Source organism: Aegilops tauschii, chromosome 4 (genome assembly GCF_002575655.3).
Source record: "Aegilops tauschii subsp. strangulata cultivar AL8/78 chromosome 4, Aet v6.0, whole genome shotgun sequence".
NCBI lineage: Eukaryota > Viridiplantae > Streptophyta > Magnoliopsida > Poales > Poaceae > Aegilops > Aegilops tauschii.
In genome coordinates, this window is record NC_053038.3 from 397,130,269 (window position 1) to 397,142,091 (window position 11,823).

General features: G+C 49.9%; 2 protein-coding genes across 3 annotated transcripts; one reads left to right on the top strand and one right to left on the bottom strand.

Moving 5' to 3' along the window:
* The first annotated feature begins 1,917 nt into the window (after positions 1–1,917).
* On the top strand, positions 1,918–4,894 carry LOC109740238 (probable xyloglucan endotransglucosylase/hydrolase protein 28). The gene is made up of 4 exons (XM_020299277.4): positions 1,918–2,332; positions 2,439–2,539; positions 2,671–2,879; positions 4,323–4,894. Exons 1-4 carry the CDS (start codon positions 2,119–2,121, stop codon positions 4,774–4,776), a joined length of 978 nt encoding a protein of 325 aa, XP_020154866.1. The 5' UTR covers positions 1,918–2,118; the 3' UTR covers positions 4,777–4,894.
* A 367-nt stretch (positions 4,895–5,261) lies between these two features.
* On the bottom strand, positions 5,262–11,325 carry LOC109740231 (RNA demethylase ALKBH10B). Of its 2 annotated transcripts, none has more exons than XM_020299266.4 (8): positions 10,565–11,325; positions 8,690–8,785; positions 8,079–8,182; positions 7,815–7,932; positions 7,413–7,523; positions 7,212–7,327; positions 6,987–7,138; positions 5,262–6,289 (listed from the first exon to the last, which is right to left on the bottom strand). In XM_020299266.4, exons 1-8 carry the CDS (start codon positions 11,064–11,066, stop codon positions 5,539–5,541), a joined length of 1,950 nt encoding a protein of 649 aa, XP_020154855.1. In that variant the 5' UTR covers positions 11,067–11,325; the 3' UTR covers positions 5,262–5,538. The 2 variants fall into 2 exon arrangements, with proteins under 2 accessions (XP_020154855.1, XP_020154856.1); XM_020299267.4 differs by having other exon boundaries at positions 8,079–8,179; positions 10,565–11,280.
* Positions 11,326–11,823: the final 498 nt, after the last annotated feature.

The window sequence follows — 11,823 nt, forward strand, 5'->3', positions numbered from 1 at the left end:
TTGCAGGTGATGGTGGTTGACGTTCCCTCGACCACGGTTTCGGTTTTTGTTTCGGTCTTGAAAAAAAATCACCATGCAGGTATTGGTCTGTTGTTGGATCCACTTTTTTTTACTCTAAAACAACAATTTTGTTTGGACCTGAATATCCAGCGAACGTCAAATTTTAGGCAGGGAAAAATGAACGTCAAATTTTAGGCAGGGATATTTTTAACAGAGTGTGGCAAATTTAGTTGACGAGCACGGCAAATTCGTCTCAGGTTATTTTTTCTAGAAAATTGTCGTGCTCGTCAACTAAATTTGTCATCCTCGCATAGCATAAATTGTCATGAAAATCGTTCAATTTTGCCACTGCCTAAAAATCAGATTTTTAGCATTTTGTTTTTTATTTCTCGGCTGCGTTTTTCTGCCCTGCCGTTGGAGATGCTCTCAATTGACCTGTCACGCACAAAGACACCAGAGATAGAGGGAGGCAGGGAGAGTACAGTAGCACCATCAACGATAAACATCTAACAGCTAGCAAACAAAACCCCCACCGGAAAAGATACGCCCCGGGCCGAAGCTCCAACTCATCGTCGCCCACCCACACAAAGGCAAAGCAGCAGTCAGTCCTCACTCGCTCGCTCATCCATCGGGCCATCCCTACTGATTAAGTGCAAGCGGAAAAGAAGCGGGCGGGCGCGCGCCTCCGCGAGAAAGCGACCCGATCGGCGTCGGCCAGAGCACCCGCCCAGCGACAGTCCATGGCGCCGGACGGGGCTCGACAGCCTGCCTGCCCGCCTGCCCCGGGATCGATGGTCCAAAAGGGTAGGAGGGTGAGGATTACCCGCTCGCTACTAGGCCCTGCTGTATGACCTTTTCCCCCACGGCTGTTTGTAGCCGCTGCATTCACTCGATCTACCACTGACAGGCTCACATTCAATCGTGATTAACCTTTGCACTGTTGAGTGTCGTACCACTGGTAGTACCCTCTCCGTGGTTCACCGTGCAAGGGTAGCTAGCTCTCAGCCTCTCACTCTCACACGAGTAGAGTAGGAGTACTACTGTGCTGAACTTCCGGAGAAGCAAGCAAAAACCTCAAGTGCGTGCGTACACGGTGAAGGTGCTGAGAAAGAGACGCAGGCGAGGTGATGCGAGCGGAGCACAGCAGCAAAGGTGGTTGCCTGTCTGTCTCGCTTCCGTTTCAGGCCGCTACATACTCACTCCCACACGACACGACGGCGTCAGAGCGGGAAAGCTACAAAACCTACCTCACCCCGCGTAGAGTACGCCGGGGCCCCTGTCTGTGTCGGGCTGTCGGCCGTCGGATCCAGTCCAGTCCGCCCCCTAAATTTCCGGCGCCTGCGGTCGACAGTGCGTCGCGCAACTGATGGCAGCGCTCCTCGGAGTAATAAACCCCGACGAGACATTTCCAGGACACCGGCGCCGCAGCCGGCCACTCCTCCTCCCGCCGGACATTCCTAGGATACCTTGCCGGTCGTCGCCTCGTTTGGACCCCAAATCCATCCGATCATCTGGCTCACGCTACGCCCCACGAATACGATGGCTTCGCCACTCCAATGCTACAATACGTCGAATGTCTGTCGACCAGCCTGTCCCTGGACGTGCCGTTTGTACTCTTCTTCCTCATGCTATGTGTATGTGGCGTGCTGACAGCAGTATCAGTATGGACCGGTGGAGTCGCGAGCGAGGGAACGGGAAGCTCGTGCGGACATTCAACGGTACAATAATAATCGAACAGAATCACTGGAAAAGGTTGTGGGTAGGGTTTTGATTTGCGAAGTAATGACGGGGCGAGAGAATGGTTGGGTGGGATATATTTGGTCATCCACGGCAATCAAGGCCTCAATCAGAATACGGATCCTGTCTAAGTAATTGGGGTGGGCGTGATAATTAATTAAGATCCGCCACCACGGCGCGGCGCAGGCTGCTCGCTCGAAACTGTGAGGTGCAACTCCCGATAAAAACGCCGTATGGAAAGCTAGCTTCCTTTGCAATCCATCGGCCTAGGAGTAGTCGCTACACTAGAGACGAGGCGAGAGAAGCAGCAGTGAGCTGCGCCCAGCACGATATAGGGCAGAGCGGAGGGGAGTCGAGGAAGGAACAGAGGGGAGAGCACCAATGGCGTGCCGCTTCCTCTTGGCCGTCCTCCTGGCGTCGTCCGCTTGGGTTGCGGCGTCCGCCGGCGCCGCGGACGAGGTCATGGTCCCCCGCCCGGCGGCGGCGGCGGCGGCGCTCACCTTCGGGGAGGGCTACACCCAGCTGTTCGGGGACTCCAACCTCAGGCTCCACGGCGACGGCAAGCGAGTCCACATCTCCCTCGACGAGAGGACAGGTACGCACCCTGCTCTGCGTCGTCGATCGATCGATCGATCCTCCCGTTCTTGTCGCCGCCTTCCGTTCCTCATCGCGCCTGCCTCTGTTTGGTTGGTTGGTTTCAGGCTCCGGGTTCGCGTCGCAGGGCGCGTACCTCCACGGCTTCTTCAGCGCCAGCATCAAGCTGCCCTCCGACTACGCCGCCGGCGTCGTCGTCGCCTTCTACGTGAGTAAACATGGCATCCCTTTACTGCACTGCACTTGTTGGAAACAACCGATGTAATGCAGAGAGAGAGAGAGAGAGCGGCGAGAGAATTAGTAACAAACTTTGGCATTGCGACCGCTGGATTCCGGCAGATGTCCAACGGCGACGTGTACGAGAAGACGCACGACGAGCTGGACTTCGAGTTCCTGGGGAACGTCAAGGGGAAGGAGTGGAGGGTGCAGACCAACGTGTACGGCGACGGCAGCACGGCGGTCGGCCGGGAGGAGAGGTACGGCCTCTGGTTCGACCCCACCCAGGACTTCCACCGCTACGCCATCCTCTGGACCAATCGCACCATCGTGTAAGCCCCTGCTCCCGCTCTCATCTCCACCAATCTTTACTTACTGCGCGTGATCGATCGACACTGCATTCGCTGCAAGGTTTGATCGGCCTGAACCTTGAACAGTAAAGTAAACGAGTTCAGAACTTCAGACTGGGAGCCCCCTGAAGTGGGGCTTCTGGCATAATGTATGTAGAATAGTTTTAGCTGTAACAACCGTAGCTAAATTACCTGACTTCGATCAGCTCTGCTTGCTCCAGGGCTATCATTATGCAGCCAGGATCAATTTTGTAGAGGGTTTTAAACGTCTGAATGTTTCTGAATTATTATAACCCGTAGGCTGAATTCTGCGGACACGACTTGTGGATGCCTGCACCACAAGTGTGGTTGTGTACTTTGTACATACAAGTTCCAAGTACGCATGTACGTAGCAAATTAGTGATCCTTTAAGCACATATTGAAAAATTCAATGCTTACAGGACACAGTACTACGATCTTTGTGTCCTTTGATAAAAAGAAAAAATGGGGTCAGTACCTGACTGCTCTATGCCATGGTAGTTCAACTTAGCAATGTTGCATGTGCTACAGAAATGTAGCAAGATAGATAATCTCTGCTGCTAGTATTAGCTAGCTTCAGGTACTCTTTTTTTGTTGCTGCCTCTTTCCCTTTCTTTGTTCACCCTCATGACATGATTGAGAGAAATTGGCTCTTCTTCTTTACAGCTTACAGATTCCTCATGCCGTTGCCGCTTTAATAATTTCAAGTACCGAGGGCCCGAAATCGAGTAGATAGCCTTGCCACAACGGGCATGCAGATAGCTCTGCCCCGCCAGTATGCCTCAATACTGCTGGCTTGGAAGAAGAAACATCGATCGCAATATCAAAACCATTTATTTCTTCCACCTGATCTATTTCAGATCAGGATCCATTTGCATAGCCCGTACAACTACTCACACAGTCACACACACTTGCTTACAGTCATGCACTCCTACTCACACAGTCATGCTGCCTGATCGTGTGGGTGAATAAAGTTGGCATGAGAAAATGGGGGCGTCCACTTTTACAGTTTCCATCCATCCACTGAAGCTGAGCCTGAGCATTCATTCATCACAACATGTGCATGGCCATGGCTGCGCCTGATCCTTCCACCAGGATACCCGTGCCGCTGCCTTTTCCTCATGCACCTGCTTTCCCCGCCATCCTGCAAGTCCTGTGTGATCACTCGCAGCTCGCCAACTTTTGAATTGATGGGGAAGAAAGCTACCGCCGCCACCACTTTTCACCGTGCGTTTTCACATGAGCCAACTCGCTCTGTTCAGGTTCACCGTTCACATGCCCACCCCAAAGTCTAGTTTTCACCGCAAATATGTTCGCGTGAATGTGCTGTGCTGGATGCTTGGATTGATGGTGTGAAATGTTGTGTGTTGCGTTGCGCTGATTTGACGTTTTTGTGTGTGTGTGCAGGTTCTACGTGGACGGGACGCCGATCAGGGAGGTGGTGAGGAGCGAGGCGATGGGGGCGCAGTTCCCGTCCAAGCCCATGTCGCTCTACGCCACCATCTGGGACGGCTCCAGCTGGGCCACCTCGGGCGGCCGCTACAAGGTGGACTACAAGTACGCGCCCTACGTCGCCGAGTTCACCGACCTCGAGCTCCGCGGCTGCGCCCATGCCCCGCCGGCGTCGTGCGAGCCGGAGGCGATGCCGTCCGGGCAGCGGGCGGCGATGGAGAGGGTCCGGGCGCGGCACATGACGTACGGGTACTGCTACGACCGCGCGCGGTACCCGGCGCCGCTGCCGGAGTGCAGGGTGGGCGCGGAGGTGGCCATGTACCTCCCATCGGGCGAGGCCAGGTCGTCGGACCGGCGCAGGCACGGCAAGCGCCACCGTCGTGCCGGTGCCGCGGACTCCTCCCTCTGATCTATCTGATGATCGTTGCTGACTGTAGGCAGCGTGCTTGTGTAATCGTGTCATGCATGTGTAACGTGATTTGTAGCTTCATCGTTGCGTAACTGAGCTAGTAGAAGTTGGGTGATAAGTTCAGCATTTCGTATCCATCCTTTGTGGTGCCGGCGCCACGCAACGCCACGCCCACACCTAGGACGAGAATTTGGAGGCGATGTTATCTAGGAGAATTGAACGCTTCGTCAACCAGTTGGTTGGCACGGGCGGCCACTGAATATGACCAAACGAAGGCGACCCCTAGTCACCAGAACGATTGAACGAGATCAGCAACTGGGAGCATCATCAAACATCAGACGGACAAACAAGACGGCACGAGTAGACAAGTTGAGATTCACAGACTAGTCGGGACCAATAACCATTTTCAGCTTGTCACAGGCTTGCAACTCGAGAAGAATCAACGAAATATGCACATGCGACGAACAAGTAACACCAGCACGATAAGAACAGAACAAGCACCGGATAACATGTTGAACATCTTAGCCCATACTCCCATAATTGTAGCAAGCAGGTGATAAGTTAAAGCAGCATGATATATCCAGTTTTGCTACAGATCGATCGGCTACAAAACTTAAGACGGTTTTCATTCATTCTCACGACAAGTCGACGGCATCAAGGCATTGTGCTTGTCAAGGATAGGAGAGTTGCCCGCAACCATGACCTGGAAAATTGAGGTTTCCTCGTCTCATGTTTCTGTTCTCTATGTACTATACCTCCCTTCTATTTAGCGGCACTTGGCTCAACCTTGCTGAGCCCAGCATTCTTCATACCACCGTTCTGCTGCTCCTCACCCACAGAACTAGAGCTCCCATTGCACTCTGGTTTTGCCTCGGTTGTATCGGCCCTTTTTGTTGTTCCTGAGCTCTTTGGAGAAGCACTACCATTAGCCACCTCCATGACAGTACCCTTGTTATGCACATAAGCTGCTGAGCCTCTTGGGGAGTTAGGTTCCGCATGAGCTTGGGAAGCTTGTATCATCTGATGGGGCAGCTGGTGAGCTGATCCAGGAGGAAGGAAGACGCCTGTGCCTGGAACAGGGAATCGAGGTGGGGCAGGCCTTGGGGCAGCTTCTGGCATCCAAGCTGCCGTTGCATTTGGCAAGGGAACAGCTGCTGGGAAAGGTATGGCTGCGGCAGCAACAGGAGCAGGTGCTACAAAGAGTGGCTGCATTCCATCAGACGGAGGGATGTGATGAGGTCCAGTTGTTGGTGCTGGAAGTACGCTGCTGGTCGGGGTGTATCCAAAGTGCTGCGGACTTGGAGAATGTGGCCTCACATTAGCTGGCCTTGATGGTGGACCCCAGGGCATAGAAGGAGGTGTCAACGGGGCGGTAGGCCGTGAAGCACTTTCCGATGGTGCAACTTTTCTTGCCACAGACTTCCCAAAAGTTAGAAGGATTCGCTGCTTACGTGTAGCAGGAATAGCTTGCTTGGCTACATCAGCACTTCTCCCTTGCAACACTACAAGAGACCTGAAATTGAGAGAAAGAGGAGAAAAATGTTTAGGAAGTGTAGTCAAACAGGGTTTACCTATTAAATTTACTACATGGTCAACGTTACGAATTATATATGGAGCCCAATGAAACTACGAACACACAACTGAAGATAACAGGCATTGACCAATCAATAAGTACCATATCATCTTATTACAAAGGACTATTTTAATTTAATTATGACCGATATTATGTTTATTTGTCCTAGTTGAGAAATTCAAAGGGTGCACAACTCAAACATGTGTTTATGTACCAACTAAAATACATGACATGATCACAGGCTTCTCACGTTACGGCATATGATGTCTGCTACCAAAGATGTAAATTAGAAAAAATTGGAGAGTGAAGAAGGGTCAACTAAAAGTAAGCCAAGCCAAACAGTTCAAGGACTATTTTAATTTAATTATGACCGATATTATGTTTATTTGTCCTAGTTGAGAAATTCAAAACGTGAAGACTGTTTGCACAACTCAAACATGTGTTTATGTACCAACTAAAATACATGACATGATCACAGGCTTCTCACGTTACATCATATGATGTCTGCTACCGAAGATGTAAATTAGAAAAAATTGGAGAGTGAAGAAGGGTCAACTAAAAGTAAGACAAGCCAAACAGTTCAAGCCTCTTAAGATTACCATCAGTGTGACATGAAAATTACTGGGGAAAGGCTTACCCTGTAGATAGAGAGAGCTTCAAAGGGCCTCTGTTATCACCTCGTTCTCCAAAAATAACTCGGCCAAACACCATATCACACTCTGTCAGGCAGAGGGTACAAAGTGGCCTACCATACCATGAGGGAGGTTGCTGAGGATGGGAATATTCCTCCTGGAAAAAAATCATTTGGTCATTATTAGAATGCATTTTCAGAGAAGAACGTCTTACAGCGTGAACAAGTTACCTCATAGTAGAAGTCGACAACACAATAGTCTGGCTTAGAAGGTACAATTCCCTGCCGAAAGAAGCGATCAAACAGGTCATGCAGCAACCCAGGAACAGGCTCCACCCTTGTTGTCTCTGAACTCACATTTAAAATAAAAGAAGGAAGTCATCAGAATACGAGAATAATAACATGAGATTCTGTGGTAAAAGCTTGGCATACCTCTTTGATTTTCATCTTCAAGAGGGCCTTCAATGATAGGAACTCCCAGCTGAATAATTACGCTTCCATGACCCTTCAGTGGTCTTTTACCAACAATAACAGTCTGGCCCACTTTTTGCACCAAGCAAAATTAACAGCAAAGTCCAATAAAATAGTTGAATCACAGTACCCCAAAAATTAGATAAAGACAGACTAGGACAAATGGCCAACTAGCCAAGGGTAATAGACTCTGCTAAGCTGTGGCATTTCCCTAGATGTTCGGCAATATTCTGACAGTATGCAATTTAGATATAAATTCAGAATTCAATGTGGCAAAAGTGCACACAGTTACGCTAACACACTACACACACAGGTGATGCACATAGGCACAGAAACAAATAACTTTAGAGGCTACATAATTACCTTCGAACCCTCCTCGACGAGAAGAAGCTTTTGTTTCATTAACTAAAGAAACAATCTTGTTTATCTCAGTCACATTTACCAACCCTTCATAAACCTTGAGCCCTTCAACAGTATTAACCTAAAGAAGCATAGAGCACATTTCATCATGGCGTGTTTTGTAATAGGATAATGCGGTACGACTGAAGTTTGAGATTCCAAGGAAACTGCATGAAAGAGAAAACTGAAGTGCAGATTTTGAAATTCTGAATTGCAGGGCTAACATACCGGCTTGCCATCAATGATTTCACTGGTTGTATATTCTACAGGAGTTGGAACCACTTTGCTGCTTCCTTCAGCAGTAATTTGCAGGCTAGAATTTTTCTCGCCTGCTACACAATTTACAAAACAAGGACATGGCTCAGAGAGGGTAATTTGCAATCCTTCAGTTTGACAAAACAATCAGATTTCATAAACATAAAAACAAAATAAAGAGTTACATAGTTAGCAACAGATGCACAACAATGGCTGTAGCAAGATTTAATAGCATATGCAAGTAAACATACTGTGTATCAGAAAGTTCAGTTGTCCATCCTAAGGACACTCAATTACAAATAAACAACATGGAGGATCCAAAAGTTCAGGATTGTCTATAGTTCTATAAATTGACAACTAAACAAAAAATAGCAGAATATTAATTGACAACTGAAAAACTGAAAATGTAGCTCAGCAGTGTTACAATTGAAGTGAAGAAACAAGGCTTAATATGGAGCACGATGGCAGCACACTATATACAAAACCCTAACACAAACTTCTTTGGTTCAAATACTATCTGATGTGTCAAATAGCAATAAAGAAATGAAGTTGCACAATGTTTGTGTGAGGGGGGCAGGGGGTACCATCAGTAACAGGAGAATTCAACTGTGGACCTTTAGCATCAGCGACGTTCTCCCCTTCCTTAAGTCCCTTCCCTTCTTTGTTATGAAATTCACGCCCTAGAAACATCAAGAGTGCATGAGAAACTAATTGGACATGATTTTCAATAATAGCTGCAAACTTGAAGTACAGTTTTTAATCATGCCATAATCAATATCAGCGAGAACAGAAAATATGAACTTATTGCACCTACAGAAATCGTTGAGCGGAAGACATAGAAGGACAGTATGATTACCAAAGCCCGTATATATTATGTACAAAAAGTAGTCGTTTTGTTATGATATAATTGAAAATTGAGTTCTAGTATATTATACAAACGAAACAGGTGTAATATCTGTCATATTATATCTCTATGCCCTCAGATTCTAGCCCCAAAAAAGTAAGTGATGCAGAACGTAGATTCTTCTCCTTTTATCAAACTTAATAACAAAAAGAAATATGGCATTATTCTTTTATAATTAATATAATTAATGTAGCATTTCTAGCCCGCAAATCTAATAATAGCATACTGCTTTATTTGTTGTGGCATTGGTAAAGCACAGGTCATCAACTTTTATTATATAATAAATATCTCAAAACTAATGATCTATGGCGTGACGAGTTAGCACGACGCCAACAACGCCTCCCATGTCAGCCAGAATCCCAACACGGAGCGAGAGCGCACTGCTATGTGGCATAATCGGACGACTTGGGCAGGAATCATGCTCTAGGACGTTGCACCGACGCTTGGGCAGGAATCATTGGTAAAGCACAGGTAACCAACTTTTTATTGTATAATAAATAGCCCAAAACTAATGATAGACTACGGCATGACAAGTTAGCACGACACCAGCAACGCCTCCAACGGTAGCCAGAACTCAGAGCTGAAGCAGAACACTGATGCATGGCATAATCGGACGGTTTGGGTGGAATCATGCCCTAGGACGTTGCGCCGAAAGTTTGCGCCATACCTTTTGCCGTATGAAATAACCATCTCATTGATCCATTCAGCTACTGAACAAACAGAACCGTTGTATGGTCAGAAGGATAACTTTATCAGTAGCTTAGGGCCTGTGCAATTAGGGGTATTTGTATAGAGCTACACAAGACAGAACGCAAAAGCTTACCCTTTTAGGACCTGAATACTACTAATTAGTATTAAACAAGAAAGCAAAAAAGAAATAGACAGGAGTAACTGCATGGCATAATCAGACCGCTTGGGTGGGAATCATGCCCTAGGACGTTGCGCCATATCTTCTGCCGTAAGTAATAGCCATCGCATTGATTCATTCAGCTATTGAACAAACAGAAACGCGGAATGCTAAAAAGGAAAATGTTTCAGCCTGAAGCAACTCAAATTGATCTTACACGTACCTACCCTACACATAGATATCTTTGCACAGAAAAGCTACATTTGGACAACTTTATCCAGTAGGTTAGGACCTCCCCAATTAGAAATTTGTGTATAGAGCTACACAAGACAGAAGGCAAAAGGCGCCCTTTTAGGACCTGAATACTTATATACTCCCTCCGTTCCAAAATAGATGACCCAACTTTATACTAAAGAAATAAAAAAATACAAAGGAGTAACTGCACTTTACCAATCGGGACAGGAATTTTGACGGCAGACACCCTCACCTGGAGGGAAGAGGAAGATTTTACTCTATGCATACCCGATATCACACCTCTATTCATCCAATTAGCAAGCAGGTGTCTCGACACCAGAAACCCATTTCATGGATCGAACCATTTTAGGACCCAACAAAACAAAAGACGAGAAAAGGCGCCGTCCTTTGTAACAACAGACGACACTAGCAGGTGTACCAAACAAACAGAGAAACGAAGAGAAGACGCCTCACCATCTTTATCGGATCCGGCAGGCGGGACGTTGCCTGCACCACGCGGCGGATCGTAGCGATGGTGCGCGGCGTGGCGGTGGTGGGAGTGGGAGTGGTTGTGGGAGGGCGCGAAGGACGGGCGGCGCGGAGGAGGCGGCGGCGGGGCCGGCGAGACGACGGGGCCGTGCTGCTGCGGGGGCGGCAGGCGGCGGCGCCAGCCGGACTGCTGCAGCGCGTAGGCGACGTCGGCGACGGGGAAGAACTGCTGCATGTGGATGACGGGCGCCCAGTGGTGGCGGCGCTGCTGCACGGCGGCGAAGACGTGGTCGTACTCGCCCGGGTCGCCGACGGCGCGGAGGTGCACGACGAGGAGGTCGATGATGGCGTTGGCGGCGGCGAACTCGCCCCGCAGCCAGGAGATGAAGCCGTCGCGCTCGTCCATGAGCCAGCCGGCGGGCTCGGCGGCCCCGTGCACGGGCACGGCGCCGCCGGCGGGGGAGGGGATGACGGCCGCGGACGCCATGGCCGTGCCCTCAGTGGGGGCCGAGGGTCATAGAAGGGCAATGCGAGCGGGAGATCTAGGGTTTTGGCAAGTTTTTTCCCCTTGTTCCAATGGTTTATTTCGCCCGGCCCGGTGGCAGCTCTGCGACGAGGAGGAGAGACGGGGGAGGGACGGAGGCTAGCGGCAGTGTCTGCTAGTGTGAAGGGGAGGAGGAGGAGGAGGCCGCGATATGTGAAGCGGAGGCGGATCTGGGGGAGCGGAGATTCCCGAAATGCCAGGCGGAGCGGTGGACGGCTCGACGGGTGCAAAACCTAACCATCGTACGGCCCCGATGGGCCGACGCGTCGGCCCGGGACCCGCATGTCGGCGTGTGGGGCTTGGACGTGGGGGTGGGCGTACGCGGGCGCTCGTGTGGGGTTTTGCGGGCTTTGAGATTCGGGATTTGACCGGTGGCAGTGAAAGACGGAACGGACACAGTCGTGCGGTTACGGGCAAAGAAGACCGTTTGGCCAGGTGGGTAGTGGTAGTAACAACGGCGCTAATTTTTTTTCCTTCACGGCCCACCGATAAGTGGGTGTCAGCTGCGCGGGCCCACGCTTTAATGCGGGTTGTTGACGGATGGGGCCGTTGGCACGCCGCGGGACGGGACGGCGTACCTCTCTCGTCTGGTCTCGTGGGCGCTTTACGCTACCACGGCGTCGGCGGCCCACCCGTCATGGAGGACGAACCGCCCCCGGCTCGCTCACGTCGGGCCCTGCGTCAGCCACATTTGGCTGGC

Bases quoted from the DNA above. Each gene is read 5' to 3' on its own strand.
- LOC109740238 (XM_020299277.4), top strand. From the start codon at position 2,119: ATGGCGTGCCGCTTCCTCTTGGCCGTCCTCCTGGCGTCGTCCGCTTGG. The intron at 2,333-2,438 runs GTACGCACCCTG...GGTTGGTTTCAG, and splicing joins CTCCCTCGACGAGAGGACAG to GCTCCGGGTTCGCGTCGCAG. The intron at 2,880-4,322 runs GTAAGCCCCTGC...GTGTGTGTGCAG, and splicing joins TGGACCAATCGCACCATCGT to GTTCTACGTGGACGGGACGC.
- LOC109740231 (XM_020299266.4), bottom strand. From the start codon at position 11,066: ATGGCGTCCGCGGCCGTCATCCCCTCCCCCGCCGGCGGCGCCGTGCCC. The intron at 7,524-7,814 runs GTAATTATGTAG...TGGTGCAAAAAG, and splicing joins TCGTCGAGGAGGGTTCGAAG to TGGGCCAGACTGTTATTGTT. The intron at 7,139-7,211 runs GTAACTTGTTCA...ATTTTTTTCCAG, and splicing joins TTGTCGACTTCTACTATGAG to GAGGAATATTCCCATCCTCA.